The sequence below is a fragment of the Nipponia nippon genome, unplaced genomic scaffold (assembly GCF_047370975.1).
Source record: "Nipponia nippon isolate SJK-2023a ecotype South Korea unplaced genomic scaffold, ASM4737097v1 scaffold_6, whole genome shotgun sequence".
Classification (NCBI taxonomy): Eukaryota; Metazoa; Chordata; class Aves; order Pelecaniformes; family Threskiornithidae; genus Nipponia; species Nipponia nippon.
Window position 1 is genome coordinate 76,968,067 of NW_028262380.1, and position 23,375 is coordinate 76,991,441.

Genomic DNA, 23,375 nt, shown 5'->3' on the forward strand with positions numbered 1-23,375 from the left:
GGCAACACTATACTCTAGCTTGGAATATGATGGCCATTCTTAAGCATTCTTAGAAAGGAAACATTACATGGAGCAAATATTATGTGGAGCATGTGCCACAAAAAGACAACAAAACACCACATGACCCCCCCCCCCAAGTTAAAAAATAGTAAGAGAAAATAAAATAGCAGAATAGCAAAAAAAGGTCAAGAAAAGAGTAGTAACAAGTCAGTGAGTTTCAACATCTTGAAAATCAACGTAAGATCATCTCCAGTAAAGACTCCACATACTCATCAGAAAAACAGATAAAGGAAAAAAAAATACTGGAAGGAGGTTTTTGGTTTAGAATCCTCTTACAATAAGAAGTTGAAACATGACTACAGCACTATACTATTACTGATGTATGAAAACATTACATAACAGCTTCCCACACTTGTATGATATAAAAAAAATCAAGTAACATAATGAAAGTGTACTGTCTAGCTTAAATACACTAATATTTCACACCTACACAAAACCTAAGCATCGTACTTAACAACATCCTTTTAAACATTATCATAATGTTACCATATTCTTACCATAACTTACAAGGAAGCAACTTCCCTCTCGCTAGGCAACATTTTTCAGATTATTAGGTATGCAGACAATTTTGTGAGGACTCGTCAGTACAGTGACAAAGTAGTCTGTGGGTGGAGGAGTCCAACTAATCGACAAGCACTAACATCTGATGGGTTTTGGGGCAGCCCACAGAAGTTGAAGGAACCTTACCTTGTTTCTGGTGACTTCTGTACTACATCACACTATTTAGTTATTAACAGCTTTCACACCTTTAAAATGCTTTAAATCCACTACCAAAACCAGTGATTGGCACCAAACAGTTGAGTAACAGCTTGGTAATTCAAAGTTTGACATTTGGAAGTACACAGATTATTCTGTAACCCTTCTACCACAAATAATAGCTACAAGCCACTTAGCAAATCCATGCTAAACAAAAGTCTTAAAATGACTAGGAAAGGATGGCAACAGATAAAGCATAGATTGCCAATTTTTGTTTCTGAAAGTGATTCTCACATTGGTATACTTTTTTTTAAAAAAAAAAAAAAAAAATCCAACTTTTACTGATTTTTTTTTCTTTCTTAAAGACAGTTATGAAAAGGCGGGGAAAAGGAAGATATCAGTACACAGCAATCCTGAAACTAACAGGAAAAAAACATGTTAATAACTCCACGGGGTGGGGGGGGGTGGGAGTGAGGGAGAAGAAATGAAGTGGCATTGGGGGGCAAAACAAAACAATTTGCAAGCTGTTAGATACTCCTACCTACGAGACAACATCAACTTTTGGAAAAGACTAAACTGTTACAGACGGTTTAGTAACTGTATTTTCATTGACAAGAAGCAGCTCTGGAATTATTTTCTTGCTGCAAATATGAACCCTACAGTTAAACACTTAGCTAATCAGAATTCTATTTTACTGAACGAAATCATCAAAACTGACTTCACATACAATCCACCTCACAGTCAGTCACTGAACTGTTCGATATGTGGAGACTTCACAATCCAGGATCCATAACTATGTTGCTCTAAGTAGCTTTGTAGCAAGTTTTTAGCTTCTTGGTACAATTCAGATTTAATCTAAAAAGAAAAAAAAAAGAAAAATTAAGATCTTGAAAGATCTCAAGAATGATGGTTACAGAGATCTAAAAATAAGAATCCTCCCACAAGACTATGCTGTGGTAGAAAAATATCTACATATGTATGAAACAAATATAAAGTAAGATTGAAAACAAACTAACGAACAAAAAACCCCCAACCCTTTTAATATGAAACTATCTTATGTTAGGAAAACGGCCAGCAACCTCCACATGCTGAGACAAAACATGGCAGATTTTAATGGAGAATGTTTCAAGATTAATTCAGCAGATTAATTTTACTTGAAAACAGCAATTTCAGACATTCTCAGGCAAAGATTATAGGCAATACAGGGGATCCAGCTGTTCAGGTGAAGTCTTCTGCAAAACAGAAAGTCACCCCTGGCTATCAAACCAGCTTTGAGAGTAGCCATTAAGGGACTCCTTATAACACTTCCCCCCCTTCCCGTACCAGCTTACCTTCGCTTCATGGTATGTTGCAACTTGAAGCAAATCATTCCGTTCTGCTTCCTTAGCAAGCAATCTGAAACGACTAAACATTGCTGCCTTGCAAAGGCGACTTGCCATGTAAGTGCCACTTTTGAATGGTGAACTATCGTCAAAATGGAAAAAGAATAATAAAACTCAGTAACAAATACATTACGGGTACGTTGCTTTGATCATTACAGTATTTTTTTTCCATCTAATGCTTTGTGAATATGATCATATGATTCTACTTCCACTTTCAATGAGCAACGCTAATGCAAATCAGCAACTGCGAGAATTTAAACAAGCCAACCAAAAATGGTTTTCAAACTGGAATTCATCTGAACTAGGATACTAACTGGTTTTATGTATTGCGAAAACTAAAAGATTCACTACAACAGACAATGGAACAAAGATATCCCAATTCAAAGAACTATGTAATTTCATATCTTGGTATCTCACTGTAAAGCTACAAGATCTCTAAAATTACATCTAATCACAGGACGCATTCACCTAACACAGGAGAGAATCTCTCTCATTTGGGTAATACCGCGGCCTCCACGTATACCTTAAAAAATGAATACTCCAATGAACCGGCACAAAACAATAAGGCTAACCATTATCTCCAACATAATGAAGAATAATTCTAACCTTTCAGTGGCTTTTCCATTTAATCCATCCACAACCTCCAGTGATGCATCTGACAATGACCAATTCAAACTAAGAGACCTCTGTTTAAAGTCTATTTCAATTGGGTGTGCAGCAGTCACCAAGTAAGTATGAGATCTGTTGACCAGATAAGGCATGGGAAGCTTTGCTGTAAGTGCATCATCAACACGCTGTTTTATAGCTATTTCTAGCCCTCTTGTATCCTTGCAATTTCCATTTCCTATTAAACAAAACAAGATCAGTCACATATAAGTACATCAAATTGGGGGGGGGGGGGGGGAAGGCTAAGAATGCAGCTGTTTCCATTGGTCTACATTATATTAATTTTTCTGCACAAAATTAATGTTTGGAAAAAATCAGTTCCAATATTCAGTTTGCAGAATAACAATTATTTCACAGCTTCTTTTCCAGGGGCATCATTATTTTCATTGGATGCCTCCTTTTTGGAACAATTATTCTTCATCAACTCTTTACATTCCTTGCCAAAGACACCATTAAAACAGAAGCTGCAACACAAACTTTGATGCTCTAGATTAGAAAATACACTAGGGAGTTTGCCCACATTTCTCCATTTCCAACAGTATTTCTGGCTGCCTACTAAATAAACATACTTTGATCCATAGCATCTCAAGGAATGGTCACAGAATTTCGATTAAATACAAGGGCAATACATTATAGATAATGATGTTTACTTTGAATACCACTTAAGTGAGCATATTAGAAGTTTTTCTATTGCTTTTAAGTAAAAATGCCCAAACTTCCCCAGAAGGAACATTCACCAATTCTTGCAAGATCTTCTGGAGCACTTCAAAAACCTTGTTCTGTGTTAGAAAAGGAAAAGCTGCTACATCTTCAATGTCTGGGGAACTCAAAATTCTGTGTACTAAGTCTCATAATACAAATACTGAGATGAAGAAACACCTGAAAACCCTCAGGATAATTAATTAAATAATTAATTCAAATCCACCACATAAATAAAAGCTACTGAAAAGAATTCTGATAATAGTATGGTCTTCCTGACTGCCACAAAGTCCTGAGAATTCACTATCACTTTGGTAATCCCTATTCCTCAACAAAACATCTATTTGCATTAACCAATACGAAGCAGGGGGGGACGGGGGCACAGACCACAGACACAACACAAAACTGAACAAAGATTTTCCAACAGATCTCGTAAGATACCCCAGGTTGAAACTGAGCATTTTCAGTTAAATACTGGCAGTTTTTCCACCACTGCTCAATTCCACAGTTAAGTGACTAACATTGTCACCTTAAAGTCACCGTATCTGACTGAAGCGTTAACACAGCATTTGTCACATTTGGTATTTTCTCAGTATCTAAAATTTAATTTGTTATAAAACAATGCTGAATTTCTTCTGTTACTCTAAGACATAGTAAAAGAATGGAAATCTGGCAAGCTAAAACAAACCCACAACGACACAAAAGCAAGCCTGAGTTTTATGTCAGGGCATTTCAAAGATGAGTGAAAAAAAAAAAATATATATATACACACAGTACCTTTTCAGAAAAATACTGTAATTCTTTACAGAACCATCTGGGTTTAGTTCATGTCTTATAAAATATAAACAAACCAGAACATGAAAACATACAAAACAACCACTGAAATTTGCATTACGCTTACCTACAAGAATACTGTTGATATACACGGGTTCAATGAAGTGACTCAGCAATGCTCCCTGAATACCAACCACTTCCCATTTTGTTAATTTGTCACTAGCTGACATACTGCTTGCTCTAACAGTTTTAGGTGGACAACAAACAGTTAGGTAAATCTTGCCTTCTATAGCAACATGGAGACTCAATTCTTCGTGAGTTTCATAAGCAGATATAGATTGTGGACCGAGATGTCTAAAGTAAGACAAGAAAATTAATTTCAGTGAGAAAGTACTCTCATCAGAGATTATTGTAAAGTGGTATCTAATACTGTTTCTCAGAAAACAATTATTGATAGATCTGGGCCTTACATTACATTCAATATTTGTAAATTTTAGAAACACCACATTCAGCTGCTCAAGCAATTAGAATATTGAAATCAGTATTTAAATAAGGAATAGTATTTTAACCTAATCTTAGCCATCAGTTGTGCAAACATTATAAAAGACCAGCATATGCTGCAAACAAGCTATGACTTTGTGTCTACTTACGCTATGACAGAAGTTACTTGGAGGCTGTTTGTCTTGTGAAAAAGCAGCTGTAAGGTTGTTTATCTCCTTTAAAACATAACTTACACTGCAATTCTTCAAAACATTTAGAACAAGCAGGTGCAACACATCAGGGAGACAAAACAGTGATTGTTCTGAAGCAAAACATAGTTTTCCCCCTTAACTAAAGAGGGATAAGAAGTCAAAGCCTGAAGTTTTGAGCAAACTATCCCCAATTTTATCATAACTTACAATGTTATGATCAAAGGTGCCTTCCTTTGATCAGGCATTTTCCTTTACTACATTATTATAAAGCAACCATTTAAATTTGGCTTAAGCAACATACTACCAGCTGTTAGTAAGTGGACACGTTTTGCTACTCAATGGATTACTTGGAGGTAGCTCCCTTCTAAAAAACTATCTTTAAATAACTCTATACATAACCAAATCTGCTGTAGTAGAAGAAAATACTTCCCCAAGTTTGTCTCAAAAGAGCACACACCAGAATGGACAAAAAGCAAGAGAATAAGTGCTGAATCTGTGATATGTCAACTAGTATAGAGTAGCTAACAAACTGTATCCAGTCTCATCAACCATTTCCTTGACAGAGCATGCTATGACACTGGAGTAATCTAAAATCTTCTGCAATTCTAAAAGGAGGGGCTCCCCCAGGCAGCACAACTTGGAGTGAACTGGCTGTGACTTCCAGTTCACAAGTCTGCCTTCGGAACACCCCAACACAGTATGAAAGCAGCTAACTGTCTTGTATATATGAAAAAGTTATGACTGTATGACTTTCAGGGACATTATTCCACTGCACCACTGCAAGGGACGCAAAATAACATTGTTCGTAATAACTTGGTAAACCAGTGAGTGCTGCTGTTAAATGTCAAAATTATTAAAAAAGAACTTTCAGAAATTTAACAAAAGTTAGAAGTGTAAAGATAAGCATAGGAGTGTATTTGTCCCATCAAGTTTCTCTCATTACCTTTTTTCTACAAAGCAGAGCAGGAGCCTATTGTTTCGATTCAAGGCTTTTTATACTCTAGTCCTGTGGTACAAAGGATGACATCAAGTCACCACATCCACTTGCTCAGTGGTTAAATTAATGACTTATTAGTATTTTAATAGTATACTGCGAGGGAGGTTAACAGATAAGCGGATATCTGTAATAAACAAAGCATCGTCCTGCAGCTATAACCCAGGTAAAAGGCTTTTGTATCGTCATGTTGAGCTGCATCTCATACACATATCACTACCACCCTCTACATTAATGCTTCCAAAACATGAAAAAAATTCAGAATAGTCCCCTCCCCATCTTAGAAACGTGTAACTGCGTATTTTGCACACTCACAGCATGTTTGTCACTGCAAACAAATTAATCTTCCACTACAACATGTCTGAAAACACCAAGGTACTTACACCTGTGATTTTAACTGAGCAGTTCCTTTGGGAAGTTGATTCATGTAGAGAAAGATAGTTGTATTTTGCTTTAGGGTAAGCAGCTTTGAGCCTGGTGCTGTGCAAAATATGGATTTCTCTGTCCTTGCTGGATGTTCATTATAGAACAGCAAAAGATGTCTATAAAAATATCTAAAAGAAAGTGTTATGTAATGGTAAATGTGAAAAACACTATTTTGTTTACAAATACATGGACGTTCACATTTAATTCACATGATTTGAAAATAATCCAGAAGGTACTAACTATAAAATGCAAGTGTACTTATATTTACATTTGCAAAAGTAAAACCGAAAACTGGCTGCAAGAGAACTGGTAACTATTTGTACACACATTCTCACCTAAGTAGAGAACGTCTTGCAATAACAATGGCATGGCTGTCATGCAACACTCTTCCACAAGGCTGAAAGCACTGACTGTAATTACATTCTCCTGTTCCTAGAGCTACAACTTCATGCTGTCCACCTAGAAAGAAAACATTTATTTTTGCTTGATTGTGGTGGGTTAACCTTGTCCGGCTGCCAGGTGCCCATCAAGTTGCTCTCTCACAGCCCCTGTCCCCCAGCAGGTTGGACTCAATGATCTTAAAGGTCTCTTCCAACCTAAATGATTCTATGAAAAAATAAAATTAAAAAGCTCCTAGGTCAAGATAAGGACAGGGAGATTGCTTGCCATTTACCATCATGCGCAAAATAGACTCGACTTGGGGAAGATTAATTTAATTTATTGCCAATTAGAGTAGGATAGTGAGACACAAAACCAAAACTAAAACTACCTTCTCCCTACCCCCCTTCCTCCCAGGCTCAACTTCACTCCTGACTCTTCTACCTCCTCTCCTCCTGCCCAAGTGGTGTGGGGATATGGGGAAGCATCAGTTCCTAACACTCATCTCTGCCGCTCCTTCCCTGCTCCAACATGGAGTCCATCCCACAGGATACTGTCCTTCATGAATCACTTCAGCCTGGGTCCTCCCCACCAGCTGCAGTTCTTCAAGAACTGCTCCAGCGTGGGTCCTTTCCAGAGTGCAGTCCTCCAGAACAGACTGCTCCAGCGAAGGTCCCCCACAGGGTCCCAGGTCCTGCTAGAAAACCTGCTCCAGTGTGGGCCCCTCTCCACAGACCGCAGCGCCTGCTTCTCTGTGGCTTCTCCACAGCCTGCAGCTTCCTTCAGGGCATATCCACCTGCGCTGGCCTATACTGGTCTATACAGCCTTACTCCTCTTTGAGGCAGCACAAGGAAATGCTTATGTAGGTCTTGAGTATTTGGATGACTATAGCACAATTATGCATGCGACAGAGCCACCAGAACAGAGTATGTCAAAGCAGGAGAGCTACCCTTTACATTTATTTGCCAGATCAGAAACGCGTTCATCAAGGCTCTCTGGGAACACAAACGGCCTAGGTTTTCTGCTCCCCAATACTCACAATCAAAACAGACTTGCCTTTTTCAATGATGAAGGCGGCCAGTGAACTGCCACAGCTTTGGTACTCAGGATGTTTGCTAGTCAGGCTGTTAAATACTTCCTCAAGTGTCTGCGAAAGTTTTTGATACATAAGCTGTCTTCCTTCTAAATAAAACAATAACAGCCAGCAACACACAAATTAGCAAGGGGGGGAAAAAAACAGACATGACCAACCACTTGCCAAATTATAAATCTAAACACATGATAAAAGCACTGCTATCAACACATGCTTTTGGGATTCTGAAGATTATCAGGATGCACATAAATAAAGGACAAGAATACCGAAACACTTTATGGTTTTGTTATTCATAATAAATCAGGGATATGGATCAAGTTTGATCACCTACTGCACACAGTATTTCAAGTAAAGACAGAAATACTGTTTCTATTTCTGTCACCAATTCACCACTTCAATTCAAGCAATTTACTGAAGTTGTGTCCATTTGTAGAACCGATGTTCAATTTCCTACTTTAGTGACGCTCATTCTTACAGTGTTCTTCAAAGAGAAGATATTTCAAATAATAGGCACTACTACAAGTATTAAAAGAAGAATTTAAAAAAAAAAAAAACGGAAAAAATAAAAAAAAGCAAGCATTTGGTGGGTAATTTGAATCAATAGAGAAAAACAAGACTATTCCTTACCAAAACAGATCCTCGAAACACGAACAGAGTTTGCTGGAGTTTGGGGCTCAGCACGAGTACAGGTGGGATCTAAGAATTTAACAAAATTTCAAACTGGGATGGACATTCCAAATTTCAAAACAAGGATCTCACACTACTTCCAGCAAGTTAAAATTTCTAATTCTCTAAGAATTTTCTTTTCTGATTTTGAAGTTCTTGTAAGCATAGAACTATGTAGGCAGCAACCCTTAAAAGAAGATAAACATTATGGTAACTGAATTCTTTTGAAAGTAGTAACTCAGTTTGAAGCGTTTTAATCATAAAAATTCGAAACCACTTAGGATCAACTTCATGTTGCTGTTACCTAGTGAATACCAAATCAAGTGCAACAGCAACAAATACATTAATTCCTTCAGCATTCTCTGCTCTGTGCTATGAATGGATGCAACTCCTAGCACAGAAAAGACAAAGGAAAAAGCCAGTTTCAGAACCATACAACAAATAGCTCTTCCCAAAAGATTCAAGAAAATACAGAAGCATTTAATAAAACTACACAGAGATTTTGCACAGGAAACCTTTAAGCCAAGCTTTTCAAGTTCTAATTCGGTGTTGCTAGAATATTTACCTGACTTTTCAGAAGCCTTTGCCCCTGTATGCTCCAAGTTAAGTAGCTCATCAAGAGCCAGTTTAGCTGCATTTAATTTAGATTCCTTTTTGTTTTTTCCTAGTCCAGTCTTGTAGCAAACACCATCTACCACAGCACAAAAGGCAAAATAAGGCCTGATCATATTGCCTTTAAAGGAGAAAAAAGGCAGACACAATTAGTGAAATTAGTTTAAGGTACTTTTATCCATAGCTTTATGTGCTCATATTCATTCCAAGGACAAGTACAAGACCAAAAGACCATTTTAGCAAAATACACAACTCAAACCTTTCACCTCCACTAGAATTTTGGTGGCTTTCACTTCATGCACTTTTCACAAAGTTCTGGTAGCAGCCAGAATTTTATACAATTCATCTGATCAAATTCTGTAGTAATTAATTATGAGACACAGCTGTGTAGGCAATAAAAGGGCAGCTAAAAAGCAACACGTGGAGGGTAGTGCAACCAACAGTAAAAAAAAAATCCATCTGTATTAGTGCCATCAATACTAACTGCAGAAATTCAGATCATCTCAAGGGTTAGCAAATATTATTTTATTTAAGAAAAGAACAAGTATTTACCTGCCACGCTAGTTTCTTTCAATTCAAGTTGTACACGGTGCATTTGTGCAAACTGATGCAAGGCGGATACTGGGTTTATTACTCCCTGTTCATATCTTGCAATGAACTCCTCTAGGTCTCTCTTTGCAGGATGGGCGGATAATGGGGGCGCACTGGCTGCTTTCAAAAGAAAAGGTTCTGAAACAAAATTAAGAGAAGAACTGAATACACTCCCCAACAGTTTAAATTTGTTTACAATAAATGCTTTTTAGATGCTTCTTAGAAGAACAAAAAGCAAAAACATTTACTCTAGAGCAGTGCTGCTTTGTACTGAATCCTACATTAACAATACTAGCAATTCTGAAAGGGTGTGCACCTCCTCTTTTAAAAGCATCAAAGCTTTTACTTTGAGTACTAACTCCATTAACCTCTGAATACAGACAGATATTACATGTAAATACAACATATATTGCCCCTCCCCTCGCTTGCAAACCAGTGATCAAATGAAAAGTTGCTGATGGCAGATTCAAAACAATGGAGCATGTGGTTTTTCACAAAAAAAAACCACCCTATGAAGCAGTGGAACTCCCTGTCATAAGACACTACACAAGTTTTAGCAACCACACACATTAATCAAAAAGCAGGTAACTCATTCAAAGAAAAACAAACCCACCCACAAAGAGCTGCTGAGTACAGTGACAGCACCTCTGGCTGAGGTGGCCAGGAGGGAACACAGGGAGAGCTGCACTGTGCTGCGCACACACCCTGACCCTGCAGGTCTTCCCCCCCCCACCGATTAACCACACTTGGAACCGGGACAGTGGGGGGGTGGATATTTCATCTGTCCTAGCACAGTATGCTCTTCAGAGGGCAATGTGAGGCAAGTTAGTCAAGTCGTAAGAGACTTCTATAAATTCTCAGAAGTAGCCCTGAGGCAAACCCACACTTATGAGCATCAGTCGAAAGACAAACTCTTCCAAGGAGCAACCCGTATCTGGACAGTTGCCCTTGACTCCTACAGACTAACCAATTAACATTTCCTGCAGCATCTACTTCTCTGAAGGATCTGTGCGTTCTTTTAGATTTAAGAGAAAAAATGAAATCTTTTTCCCTGTATCAGCTCTACAATGGATGGAATCTTCAGCTTCAGGGCTGCCATATGCTCAGGCACAAGTAGAAGCCAAAGAAGAACTAAAATAAACTGTTATCTCCAAACCTCATAAATAGGTGCCTTTACCTCAATACAACTATTGGAAGAGACAGAATTCAAAATACATCCTGGGACACCTGGAACTGCAGTTAAAACTTTTCTCAGTGATCTCTATGAAAATTCATACAGCAGTACATATCCTATATTTTGGCAACCTCTACAGCACTTTTAAAAATATAAATTGGAATTTATAATTATGAAACGCTGCAGACTATATAGCCCACCCTACGACACATCTCTAACAAATTTCCAGTACGAAAGGACATAGGAAGAAGAGGAAAAAGTTCAAGCAGATGTTAAGCCACTTAAGACAATGCAGTGATAAGAAAAAGCAGCAGAGGGCTGCAACCTTTCAAAAAAGAGAAAATCGTAAAGGTACTTTCACTAGCATTAACACTGTATTTTAATAGCTAATCCCACTGTATAAACTGAAAAGTATACCTGGATTTTGCATCACCTTTGGTACTCTGCACCTCTCAGAAGGTGGAAGTTTTGGCCTTACAGTCACAGACTGAGAAAACTCGTTTAAAGGTGGCTGCCTAGGAGCCCGAGCTGGCAAAGTCTTCTTTTGCGTGGGGTCAAAGGCGGGTATTCCAGCACTCTGCAACCAGCCACTGCTGCTAGACATTTTTGATCAACCTAAGTCAGTTTAACTGTAAAGTTATGAGACGTTAAAGGCAGGCTGCAAACTTTCAGTTTTCTTAGTTAACCCGTTTCACAAGAGCACTACCAACAACTCACACCCTGCTTCCCTACAGACTGGGGCAAAGAACCGAGACCCAGCGTCCTTCCAATCCCTCCCCTTTCCCAGCCGGCACCGCAAGGTTCAAAGGCCCTTCTCCAGCTAGTTAACCACCTTCCCCAACGCTTTAAAGCAAGGCTTCGTGCAGCTCTGCACCTCCGCTTGCAACCAGCCCGAAGGACGAGGCAACCCCTCAGCCAACTCTTGAGGGAGCGAGGCAAAAACTAAAGCACAAAGCTGATCCCTCTCAAGTTTCCACGACTTTGGTACCTGCTCTCCTCTCCTCCTCGTGTGCTGTGAGAAAACCCACCCCTGCCGGGCTCGGCTGCCCTGACCGGCTGCCGAAGGGCTCACCCGCGGCGGGCAGGCGGAGCACCCCTGAGGTGAGAGGAGGGACGAGGCGCGGGGGCCGGACGGGAGCCGCCCACAGCCGCGCAAGCCCCAGCGCCTGAGGGGGTGGGCGCCAACGGCCGAGGAGACCGCCCGCCGCTTCGCAAGGTAGCCCTCAGCCGCCGTCCTCTCACCGCCAGGCTCTGAGAGGGGGAAACGCCTCAGCGCAGCCCCTCCATTTTGTCGAGGCGGGGTGAGAGCCCTCCCGCCCGGCACGTGCGGCGCGGCGGAGGCGCGAAGGGGCCGTTGCGGCCGAGGGCGGGAAGGAGGGCGCCTCGTCACGGCGCAGCAATGGCCGCCGCCCGACCTGCCCGCCCCCCTACGCTGTCTCGTCGGCTTCCCGAGCCGTCGAGCGGAGCGTCCCGGCGGGCAGGGCGGCACCCGAAACCGCGAGAGGCGTCAGGGGCCCTGGATCAGCCGAGCGGAGCCGCGCCCTGACCCACTTGTGGCTGGGGCGCGCAGGGAGCGGGGCCCGGGGAAGCACCGCCCGCCGGGCCGCCGCCGCCGCCTCCTCCTGCCTGCGGCGGGGCGCCCGGGGCGGCGGGTGCCGCTGCTCACAGTTTCCTAGCTGCAGGCACCGGGAGCTCGCCTCGCCTTTTTCCAGCTCCCCGAGGGGGAGGCCGGCCTCCCGCGGTTGCGGTGCGGGGCGGCTCGGCTCTCCCCTGGCGCCTGGCCTCTCGGAGTCACCTCACGTAAATGATAAGCGATGCAAAGTTACACTTAAAACACTTTTTTTTTTTTTTTTTAATCAAGGAAGTTTAACAACAACAACAAAAAAAGCCCTGTACAGTAGTTAAATTTTATTACAAGTGTAATAAACTTACTGATTTTTAGCACTAAGGCAATCACAGTTTCATAAGTTACATATATATATATAATTTACACAAGTCTACATTGACAAATCAATTACTGGTCACATCAAGGGGTCTGTGTTATGGCAAAGTTTATGAAAATTCACAGTTAATCTGCAAGTATTTTAAAGATGCAGGAATCATATTGCACATAATAAAAACAGTAGACTCTGAGGAGCAAATTTACAGTGTTCCAGCTATTCCTTCACAGAATATACATTGGTCATCATCATGCAATAACTTCAATTACAGAATGGTATCATGTACCACAGTAAACAGTTACTCACAATGTAAGTTTTAAATAGAGTAGCAAAGAGCTGTTAGGTTTCTCTTTAAACCATATTTAAATCCTTAAAATACAATAAAACACTTTGATAAAATCAAACGGAATTACAGTTGTCACATTGTACTTTTAGTATTCTTCTTTGTCTTTTCCTTTCTTCTCCTTTTCATCCTGTAGTGCAGTACCAAGTTTCTTGATAAGGACTGACAAAACTTTGTCCAAAGGATCCATGACACCGCGCTGGAGCCACTTCGGAATAGTAGTCCTTGCGTGGTGAAAGCCCAGCTTTTGGAGGATGTAGTCAACACCAACGGGATCAATTTTTCTCCCAGTCCAGGATATTAATCTAAAAAACAATAAGTAGGCGACTCGATCTCAAATATATAAATATAGCAACTGGCGTTTGTATAAACAAACATCATTTTTACCATTGTTACTTCTGACCAACTTAAGTCCAACAGGCATTTTTTCAAACTTAATTTATACAGATAAGCTGAAGATGACCAATGGAACATCCCCTCAAAGGAAAAGGATGCTCAAGGAGGCAAAAAAACCAGACTGGGCTGCCTCCGGATCATGTTTAAATTGATTTGTTATTACTGCTAACACAAAATACCAACTTTCAAGATTTGTTTGGCCTGGGTTGCTGTGTTTTGATATGTGAATGAACACTGAGCAGTGTCAGCAGAGGTTAAAAAAACAAACACTGACACAGAGAAAAGTTTATTTTCAGTGATTGGAAGTGTATATTGAGAGCAGTGGGTTGCTGCTATACACACTATTCTTTTGTGCTAAGTTTAAACTGCCATATAGCAACTAGTATTTAGTGCTTTTTTATTTTAAGGTGACTGCTTAAAAGAACTAAAACTGGAATGCTAAAAATGGAAACCCGTAAGATGAAAAACTATATGGCAGAAAGTGAACACTAATGAAAGTGAAAGCAGCACTAATAGCCAAAGACAAATCTGTAACAGCATCCACATGACTGATCCTCTTAGGAGCTGAACAGCATCAACTTGGAAACACTTGTTGGACAGTACCCACAGATAAAATGCATAGACAAAGAGATGGCAGATAAGCCTGCTTGTTACCTCAGCGTGGGTTCCAAATGCCAAGTATTGCACATAAATTCTCTCCAGTCGACTGTAGTGTAAGTAATGCTTTCCTCTGCCTCTTTGTCAGCGGAGCTGTCCTCAAGAACACCAACGGAGTTTTTCTGCCCTGGACGAGCAGCCAAAACGCGAGGAGGAAAAATTGCTACAAAACGGAGAGAAGAAAAACCCCACACCAGTCAGTCATGAGCATCTCACTTGAATTCTCTTTGTACATCATTTAAATAAAACAGAAGCACAAATCCCAGAGAAGAGAGAACCACCTTGTGCTTCAGTTTTACAGAGTTTCTGGCAAACAGTTTTGGTTTGAACAAAATGCTAGTAAAATATATCCTATGAAAACTATAGTAGACACTGGATAACACTGGAATCTGGGATTCTTCCTTCTCTCTGTCAGCCCAAAGCATCCATATACAGGGGCTTTCTTTCAAATTCATCAGGGCATTCAACAAAGCATTTTACATTCCATAAGCAAAATTCACACACACTCCTGGTTTAGAATGCTTTTTTGGATTGACAGAGTAGTCTCCGAGGAGAAGGAGGATGGTGGAGGAATAGTTAAATTAAATCTTTGCCCAAAGGCATCAAGGGGACCCGAACCCAGCTCTTTCTTGAGTTTAAGTCCTGGGATACAGAAAAGGAACAGCAGCCCCTTCTCCTCCAAACAGCATATTTTATAAAATAAAAACTGTTTTATTCACTGCTGTGAATTTGGACTGAATTTTGATTTAAGATAGCTTGAAAACAAATTTTTTTACAAAGTTCTACAAAAATAGTTACCTTTCCCTTTTTGTTAGTTTCTGCACCTGTTGGACATTTTACTATAAAGTGCTTTTAGGAAGCACTCCGAGCTCTGTTGTACACAGTTACACGTAAACAGATTTTGATATGGTTAGTTATAAAAACAAACTTTCCAAATACTGAATTTAATGTGTTCTACATCATATAAGTGTTACATTTACGCATCACATCATGTTACATCACAAGAATAAATGTTACATTTTCTATACGGTTCAGTAACGAATGCAAACTACTACGCACAACACTGAATTTCACACGCGTCAGAACAACAAAATATGTGACTTTCACTGGGGTGGTAACTCATAGTTTACACGTACATTACCATGTTACACTACTCTTCTGGCAGCCTTTAAAGTACAGAAACGAGAGGCTAGAGTAGGATTGCTGTGGCAACATTTGGAAAATCTTAATTTAAGATCAGAAGTTGTAAAACTTCAAATAAGCAACTTTTCATTTCAGTGATGACATCTCATCTGACATAATGTATAATTATATAATACTTGCTCTCCACAGCTGCCTAAGGAGGGGAAGAGGGGAGGGAGGTGCTGATCTCCCTGGGATCCAGTGATAGGACCTTGTAGGTCCCTTCCATTTGAAACAGCCTAATCCATTCTATTCTACTTATAGTAAGTATACGTATTACTTATGGTAAATGTAACATCTGAAATAATTTCATCTATGATCAACATCTACAGTGCTGTTACGATCTTTTCCAAGTCTTAATTAATTTACTAGGTTTTAGATACTCGTGGCAATAATTACTTGTAAAGCATTAAAGCCACTAGATGACGACCTTCCTTTCAACGTGCAGGCAATCCTAGAGCGCAGTCAGTCATTCAGTACTGCACTGGTTGTTCACCTCAAGTCTGCAACAACAAAAGTCACGCTGTGTTTGGCGCACTTTACCTCTATGTGTTTAAGCATGCATGTGCCAAATATGAATGCTTCAACTGAACGTATTCATGTGGAAAAGTAAAGCATTCTGAAGTCAGAAAAATGGGTGACTTGAAAGAAACTCCATTGATGACAGGACCGCAATAGCAGTAATGTAGCTTCCTAAAACAGTTTTCGTCTGCATATACCATATTACAGAGAGAAAGTTAAACAGGAACTCACTTAAAATCAGCTCAAGTTTTTCCTGAACAATGTTGCACTTTTTGAGAAGTGCCAAAATACCTCTTGGCTTTCAGTCTGAAATAACCCAGAAAAAACTTCTTGCTATGGTATAGTTAAATTTCACTTATCAGTGATTGAAAGAAGTAACTATCATTTCATAGCATTAAGTCCAGATTTCAAGAACATTTAATACTACTTCTGTTGATTTCAACAGAAACACAGTTAGGCTTAACTTTTTTTAAGTTAAATCCATTTTTAACAAGTCAACTCTATTAAAAAGTATGAAAATATTTACTATCAAATAGTCTGACAACTGCAGATTGTCACACGGGCATTACCTCATGAATAACAACTTACCTTTTTCTTTTTCTTTTAGATAAGCAGATACCAAGTCATGCAGAAACATAATCAATTCAGCATCCATAGTCACACAAATGTGGTCTGTAAATTCAGTTACTACACTGCATTCCACCTTTGGTTTAACGCTTGTATCTACAGTCAGATAAAAATAGTATTAATACACTTGTAAGTACATACAGTATATATAAAAGTAGACAGAATTTGAATACAAATCATTTGAAAATGACATTGCTGTTACTGAACCAGAGACTCAAAAGAGAGGAAGGACCACAATTAACATCTGTGTTTAGCAGCCTCAGCATTTTTTAAACAGTTTTCCCATCAGAGTAACTTCTGCTATTTTATAAGAGATGTTGAAAATAAAGAAATACTACCATGTAGCAGCCTTGATCATCCTCAATGTGGAAAGTCAACCTAGAGCAGTATCACTAACTTGTGCTATGCTATCAATGCATGATTTTAGACAATAAGAAAAGCTGATAGCAGATTTTGCTAGTTTGGCTATTAAAAAAAAAAAAAACCAAACCACCCAAAACCGAACAGGTTGACTTATCTAGCAGTATTATCCAGGATCAGGTATGGAGTAAAACCACAGCTCAGCCAAGACAAACATATATATTAATGTCTTGTGCCTTCAGAAGTCTTATTTCCCACCAGTTCCAATTGCAGTCTGAAGATAACATTTTGAAAACAAGAGCATAAAATTTAGGTTCCTATCTCATATTGCCTTTTACAGAATGGCTCTCCTCTTGAACATTTTAATAAAAATAACAAAACCAACTGCCTAAAAACAGCCAACCTAGCTGAAATTTTCATAATTTCTCTTAAGTTTTTTCTATAGTGACCAGTCTCTGGACTAGATCTTCACTCTCTCAACAGAATTCCATCTACATTTTATTATGAAATGGTGTCCTTTCTTGCAGATCTGCAGTAATTCTCAGATTAAATCCTCTTCTCGTATCAGCACAGTAGCTTTGTATTTAACTCCTCATTTATGAGAAATAACTTTTGATCAAGAAAAAACAAATTCTGTTTACTGCACCTTGTAATGAAGGCTCTTGGGGCTCTTGAACATGAATAGATTTAAAATCCAGCTGCATCCTTGGCAACGCAAAGATGGTTTCAGTTTCATGGTTGTAACTGGAGCCACCTCTGAAGCCACTTAGCAAACTTGAGCTCTTCACTGTTGTGCTGCTCTCTGGGTTGTTAGCATCAACATTTCGAAGCAGGTTTAACTCTACATGGACAATGGGAAATTCCTGAATTCAGTAGTCTTTATTAAAAAAAAGGTTCTTGTCAGCACAGAGGGTGACAAATTTTCATGAAATACATCTCATAATAAGAAGGGGGGAGGAAATAGGTGTCAGTACCATAACGTCTAAGCACTTCTAAGAATCTTTGTTAGTTTTTTGGAAGCTTAAAGTCCAAATTTTATTCATCTGACCACCCCATCACAGCTCTGTTCTAGTAATGAGCTTTCAGTTAAGAAAGATATAGACTGTATGGGTTCAAAGCGTGCCCTTTGTGTTTGAAAATACGGTAGTACTTAAAATGAAAATAAATGTTTCTGATTAATACAAGTAATACCTAAATTCACTGAGGCAGCATTGCTGTCAGAAATCACTGTTGACCAGGAATCCAACTTTGTCACAAGACTTTGTGCGATAGTACACATGCAACATCATTTGAATTAGTTTTCAGTTGTTAAATTTGACAAGACAAAAAAGTTAAGAAATGTTACTATTTCACTGTAAAACTGCTGGTGTGTGATTATTAAGAAGATTATATCCTTTATCCTGCTCCCAAAAGCATGGCTACAAAAGGTCAAACAATCAAATGTTGTTGTTTATATACTTAAATGCTCCAGATGTAGCAAAACAGGGCTACATAAAAAACATCTAACAGACAGCGCCTCTATTTGTGAACTTCAACCACTACATCCTGTTGTGTCTTTCAAAAGGAATAAATATTAGTACAGTATGTCAATAATTTTAAAATATTTTTTTCAAAAAACGATTATCTGCTCTTTTCTCACTATACGCCATACTCTGCTATTCACCCTTTCACAGAAATTCTGTGGATATCAGCTACTGATTCTACGGTTTGTGAATGAAACAGCAACAGCTGTATTTTAAGATTTCTTTTAACATTATCTTGAAAGTTTTATTTTTCCAATTAACAATGACTTAAAGATATGATTCAAAATGTTTTAAGGCCTAGAAGCAGCTGAAGGTTGAAAAGCCTTAGGCAGATGAGTAATTTTCAAGTGTTAGTCTGAGTGGTGACAGAAGTCTAAAATATATTCCTACTTCAACTTAATCCATAAATCCTTCCTATACAGTGAAGGATATCCTCATGTTACAAGATCACAACTGGATGTGAAACAAGAAAACTTTTTGCATATAGTGAAAGAGGAAAAGACTAGAACTACTGCAATGCCAGATAAATAAACGTCCTCCCTTCTCCCTGTAGTCCACTTAAGGTTTAGCAGCTTTTAAACAGCACAATCTGCACTGCCTGGCAAGCAGACCAATCCCAAAACTTAATGAACATGAATCTAACCTTCATTCCTTGTGGCTGTAACATAATTGAACCACTCTTTCACACTGGCAACTCCGTGTGGGGGGTTTTCATGGCGGCGCCTTGTTATCTTTGTGATGGTCGCCATAGGGCTTTCCAGGGCTCCACACGGTTTGGTGACCATAGTGTTATGGCCCAAATGAAAGTCCAGGGTTTGCACAATATACGTGGAGTGTTCACTTGTACCTGCATTGAAGGTGTGGGCGGCATGGGGTGAGGAAAAAAAAAAAAAAAAAAATGAAAAAGCAGCTTGGTAACGGTAGTAGGATTTCTCCTCTTACTCTCCTCTCCTCGCACAGGTATTTAACATGAAAAATTAGTATGCCAGTGGCATTAAAAACTGCTGTAAAGCTTGCAAACAAGATAAAAATTAAACCCTCAGTAGCTACAGACAGTAAAGCCTTCTCAATATGAAGACAAACATAAGCAATAAGACCATCAACGTTTATCATACACCAACAAAGGACTACGTCAACACAGACATGCAATTAACAAGGCAGACAATCCACTTTGTAGGCATATTATCAGGGACATCTCTAGTATATTTGACAACGTACTTCGCATTATTCCATGGATAAAGCAAATTGTGGTAAAGATGGAGAGGAAACAGATTATTGTTTTAGGTAAGTGGTATATTTTTGGGAAATAATCTTGATTCAGACTTAAAGAAAATAAGTTTTTCTTTGATTTCTTACATATCAATACATTTTTAAAACTCATTTAAAGGAATTTAGAGAAGTGAGGAAATGGTTTCAATTACCATCTTCCCAAACTTTCTGGGCTTCTGTCCAAAATGCAATATTGGGTTCTTCAAGGTGAAATAAGGCCCACGATTTTGAGCGGAAATTAGGTCCATGAAAACAAGCCAGCGTCATATGGTTTCCATGCAGGCTCATGGATCCTCCAAATTGCATTCCATCTTCTGGCAATGGCATCTGAAATAGGGATATATGGCACCCAGATACCACTTTCAAAACTCCTGGCCAATGGCGATGATGGGCTGCATCCAACACTAGAAATTAAACACGCAATAGCAAGAACAAACTTTAGGGAAGAGAAGGATACAGAAAAGATTGCTGCCTTATTATATTTTTAATAAAACATGGAATTATGAGCAATATTTTCTAGTTGATTTCATTGACACTGTTCCATCTTTGTGATCTAGGGTGGTTGTAGCTTAAGAGTACCTGAACAAGCACACTTGGAAATCAATGCCTCATTGTGTTCAGACAAATTATGGTTTCAGCTCACGATGAATAGAAAGTAAGAATAACGTCACACTTCCACTGCTACTCAAAGTAGAAATGTTTTTTTTATAAAATAGACTTCAAAATAGACTTTGAAAGCTATTTCAACTCTACTGAAATAGTTTGAAAACTGCAAAAAAGATTTTTTTATTTTCTAAACAAAAATACATATTTTAAACTAAAACCCAAAAATGACATCAGTTAGTTCATTATTGTACCCCAGGTCTAGCAGGGTACTCGAGATATTTGCATTCTTCATTGAAAGGTTATTGCCAGCCCAAATTTATAGGAAAAATGTACTGAAGAAACTATTTCAAGTCAAATAGATATACTTGCATGTATAAAGTTGCTCAGATGAATTTTTGCAATTAAAACACCCTACTTGGAAAGTATACTATTTTTTGTACCACTTACATTGGTCATGCGAGCTTCTCTCTAAGTTGTTGGCCATTGTCTTGGGAGGGAGATAAGGAACAGGTCCCCAAGTGGACAAAGCTCGCTTGCTTGTATCAAACTGCTGAGTAAAGAACTCCTGGAGTTTCATTCCTATTTTTATTAGGTCTGGTGTAGTTGATCTTGAAATCATCACTTGGAAGATATCCCATTTCAAGTCTCCATGGACAAATATCTCGCTAGATATTAAAAACAGTAAGAACATAAGCAGTTAATCTATTTCCTACTGACAAGAAAAAAAAAAAAAAAACAAACCCAAAAAAACCCCAAATGAACAGTGAACCCTTTCCATTCTAGCAGACTCTTACATTTTTGGTTAGCAATACTGGACAGAAGACATATAGGCATTACACATTTTAAATACAGGAAGCAATATTACCTTTTATCAGACATGCTCGAGTCCAAAGCATTATACAGATTAATTTTCCATTCATCCTGTAGTTTAAGATCAGCATTACTGAAGATTCCCATTAGGATACTGGACCCCATATAGTCAACGCGTGCTTCAGTAGAACCCATGGTAATTTGGATTTTATGACTGGGCTGTTGGTTTGGGTGTTCAGAAATATGAGCTGAAAGTGAACCAAAGTAACACAGAAATAGAGCATTAAAGATAAGAAAATCAGTTTTTCCAGGGATATCGCCCTTATGCCATCCACATGATAGAGAGGGACTGAGAAAGCACTGTTTTTTTCCAGATGCATGGGGAGGTCATGACTCTGGTGCAGCACCAGAACACCCAGCCTCTTTCCAAAGCCAGTTTTGCATTTCCCAGCCCATAAGCAATTGTGAAATTCTCAGAGGAGCTGCAATGCTATCAGACCTTTCAGTTGCCATCTCTCCGGACAGCTGAAGTGGGCTGGAGGGTTGCACAACCAGACAGTGTAATTTTAGAGCAACCCTGAGACTGAATCAGCCCCCGATTAGAAAGCTATACCTTCAATTCAAAGTGTGTTTCATAGTCAGAATGTACAAGTAAGAATCCAAAGTTTTTAAATACTAGAGGGTTCACAAAGCGAGGTACTGTGTATATTCTTTCGTTTTTCACATTTATTGTCTGGAACATATACTAATATCAGGCAGCTTTCCAACTTACCCACCATCTCCAGGGTATTAACATCTATGGTACCTCCAACAACTCCCCCTCTGGAGTCCAACTGTGATCTTCCCAAGCCAACAGACATGCTAATTTCCCGATCTCTGCTACTACCCACAGATAGACGACCCTGGCTTTTCAAACCACTAGTGGTCCACCTAGAACAGAGGTGAAAATAGACAACAATTTTCCAGGCTGTCAAAAGAGAAACTGAAAATTATTCACTGGAAAGCAGTAAATAACGTTCTTTTGGCATATATGACTTCAGGATTAAGCATCTAGCAGTGTTCATGAGGGGCTTCACAGTTCAAAACTGAAAAAGTTAGGATCTTAAAGCAAGAAGACAACAGGCTGTTAACAGCCTGTGGGGAAATTGGAGTTTTGCCCCCAAAACAACACCGTCTGTTAAAACATGCTTGATCTTGTTTTATACTTACGTAGTATTGCCCATTACATTGCTCATATTCATTTGAACGTTTAATTGTTTTAGGTTCATAGCAAATACGACCAGTGTTTCCCATGGTGTTCCTTGCTGGCTTCCAGCTTTATTTGACTTATTAAATGGAGTTGATGTTTTTGAGAGAGCATCTAAACAAAAAAGTAGACAAAAATTTAAATTATTCCACATGCTAGGAAAAACTGACAGAATATATACATTGTCCATACTACAAAAGGACAAAAGAATGCCATATTTAAGGAGCACCACAAAACTACGAGTGAGGATAAGCGAGAACTAGAGGATTTACAGTATGCAGTGCTCAAGTTGTCACAGAAATTGACTCATTTTACACATTTATTTTACATATTTATTTTTACTAATATCTTCTAAGACAAAAGATTTTTAATTTGCAGTCAGTCGTGCAAGGGCATAATTTAAATTTTTTAACTGTTTAAAAATACCAGTGTACTCAGAAAATGAATTATTAGTATTTGAATATTCAGGAAGCAGTTATTTGCACAAGCACCAAGACAGAATTTCAAGTATTAGGGTTTTCCTCACTCTTCTCTCAAAAATCCTGGCAACACTCTTACAAGCCTGTGCAAAATTGCACCTCCTATGAACATGCCACTCTACCAGCCATAAATCCTTCTCCAACTGTGTCTTCATATATAACATCTTGCTTGCTTACTAAATAGACGAAATACCTGTCCCTTCTTTTCTCACATGTATTTTTCCTAGAGTAAAATAAGCACCATATTTCTAAATCTCCTGTCTATATCTAATGCCATAAATATTCCACACAGCCAGTGCTACACTGCTACAGGATACAATACAATAACGTTTGTAGTAAAAGAATTAAAAATTACTTTATTCCTTATATAGAAACTAACCTTATTTAGACCTTTTAGTATGAGTCCAAAGTCTCAGATGAAACAAAGCAACTGACCTCACCTGTGAGCTGTGATATTGACCCTCTGCTAAGAGTGTGGTAATTGTTTGGATGAGAATAGAGCGCCAAGAAG

General features: G+C 38.9%; 2 protein-coding genes across 15 annotated transcripts in view; both read right to left on the reverse strand.

Moving 5' to 3' along the window:
* Nucleotides 1–163: 163 nt before the first annotated feature.
* On the reverse strand, nucleotides 164–11,974 carry ADAD1 (adenosine deaminase domain containing 1). The gene is made up of 12 exons (XM_009472374.2): nucleotides 11,893–11,974; nucleotides 11,322–11,533; nucleotides 9,692–9,868; nucleotides 9,093–9,260; nucleotides 8,489–8,557; nucleotides 7,825–7,950; nucleotides 6,725–6,848; nucleotides 6,347–6,517; nucleotides 4,405–4,631; nucleotides 2,745–2,982; nucleotides 2,088–2,220; nucleotides 164–1,611 (listed from the first exon to the last, which is right to left on the reverse strand). The coding sequence occupies exons 2-12, from the start codon at nucleotides 11,506–11,508 to the stop codon at nucleotides 1,498–1,500; spliced, it is 1,734 nt and encodes a 577-aa protein (XP_009470649.1). The 5' UTR covers nucleotides 11,509–11,533; nucleotides 11,893–11,974; the 3' UTR covers nucleotides 164–1,497.
* Nucleotides 11,975–12,740: 766 nt separating this feature from the next.
* BLTP1 (bridge-like lipid transfer protein family member 1) overlaps nucleotides 12,741–23,375 on the reverse strand; it is a 125,301-nt gene continuing 114,666 nt past the window's right edge. For 9 of the 14 annotated variants that reach the window (XM_087735667.1, XM_087735665.1, XM_087735672.1 and 6 more), the window contains 10 exons: nucleotides 22,349–22,499; nucleotides 21,912–22,069; nucleotides 21,195–21,387; nucleotides 20,777–20,994; nucleotides 19,876–20,127; nucleotides 19,098–19,301; nucleotides 17,578–17,772; nucleotides 16,533–16,667; nucleotides 14,238–14,403; nucleotides 12,742–13,492 (listed from right to left, as the gene is read on the reverse strand). In XM_087735667.1, coding sequence (XP_087591793.1) covers nucleotides 13,276–13,492; nucleotides 14,238–14,403; nucleotides 16,533–16,667; nucleotides 17,578–17,772; nucleotides 19,098–19,301; nucleotides 19,876–20,127; nucleotides 20,777–20,994; nucleotides 21,195–21,387; nucleotides 21,912–22,069; nucleotides 22,349–22,499 — 1,889 coding nt within the window. In that variant the 3' untranslated portion in view covers nucleotides 12,742–13,275. Of the gene's footprint in view, nucleotides 13,493–14,237; nucleotides 14,404–15,821; nucleotides 15,926–16,532; nucleotides 16,668–17,577; nucleotides 17,809–19,097; nucleotides 19,302–19,875; nucleotides 20,128–20,776; nucleotides 20,995–21,194; nucleotides 21,388–21,911; nucleotides 22,070–22,348; nucleotides 22,500–23,375 lie in introns of those variants that run through there. The other 5 variants (XM_087735664.1, XM_087735674.1, XR_015699502.1 and 2 more) reach the window with 5 other exon arrangements.

Coding starts and splice junctions, on each gene's coding strand:
- ADAD1 (XM_009472374.2), bottom strand. CDS start 11,508: ATGTCTAGCAGCAGTGGCTGGTTGCAGAGTGCTGGAATACCCGCCTTT. Junction 9,261..9,691: donor GAAAGAAACTAGCGTGGCAG/GTAAATACTTGT, acceptor TCTCCTTTAAAG/GCAATATGATCAGGCCTTAT. Junction 4,632..6,346: donor GCTCAGTTAAAATCACAGGT/GTAAGTACCTTG, acceptor GTCTTACTTTAG/ACATCTCGGTCCACAATCTA.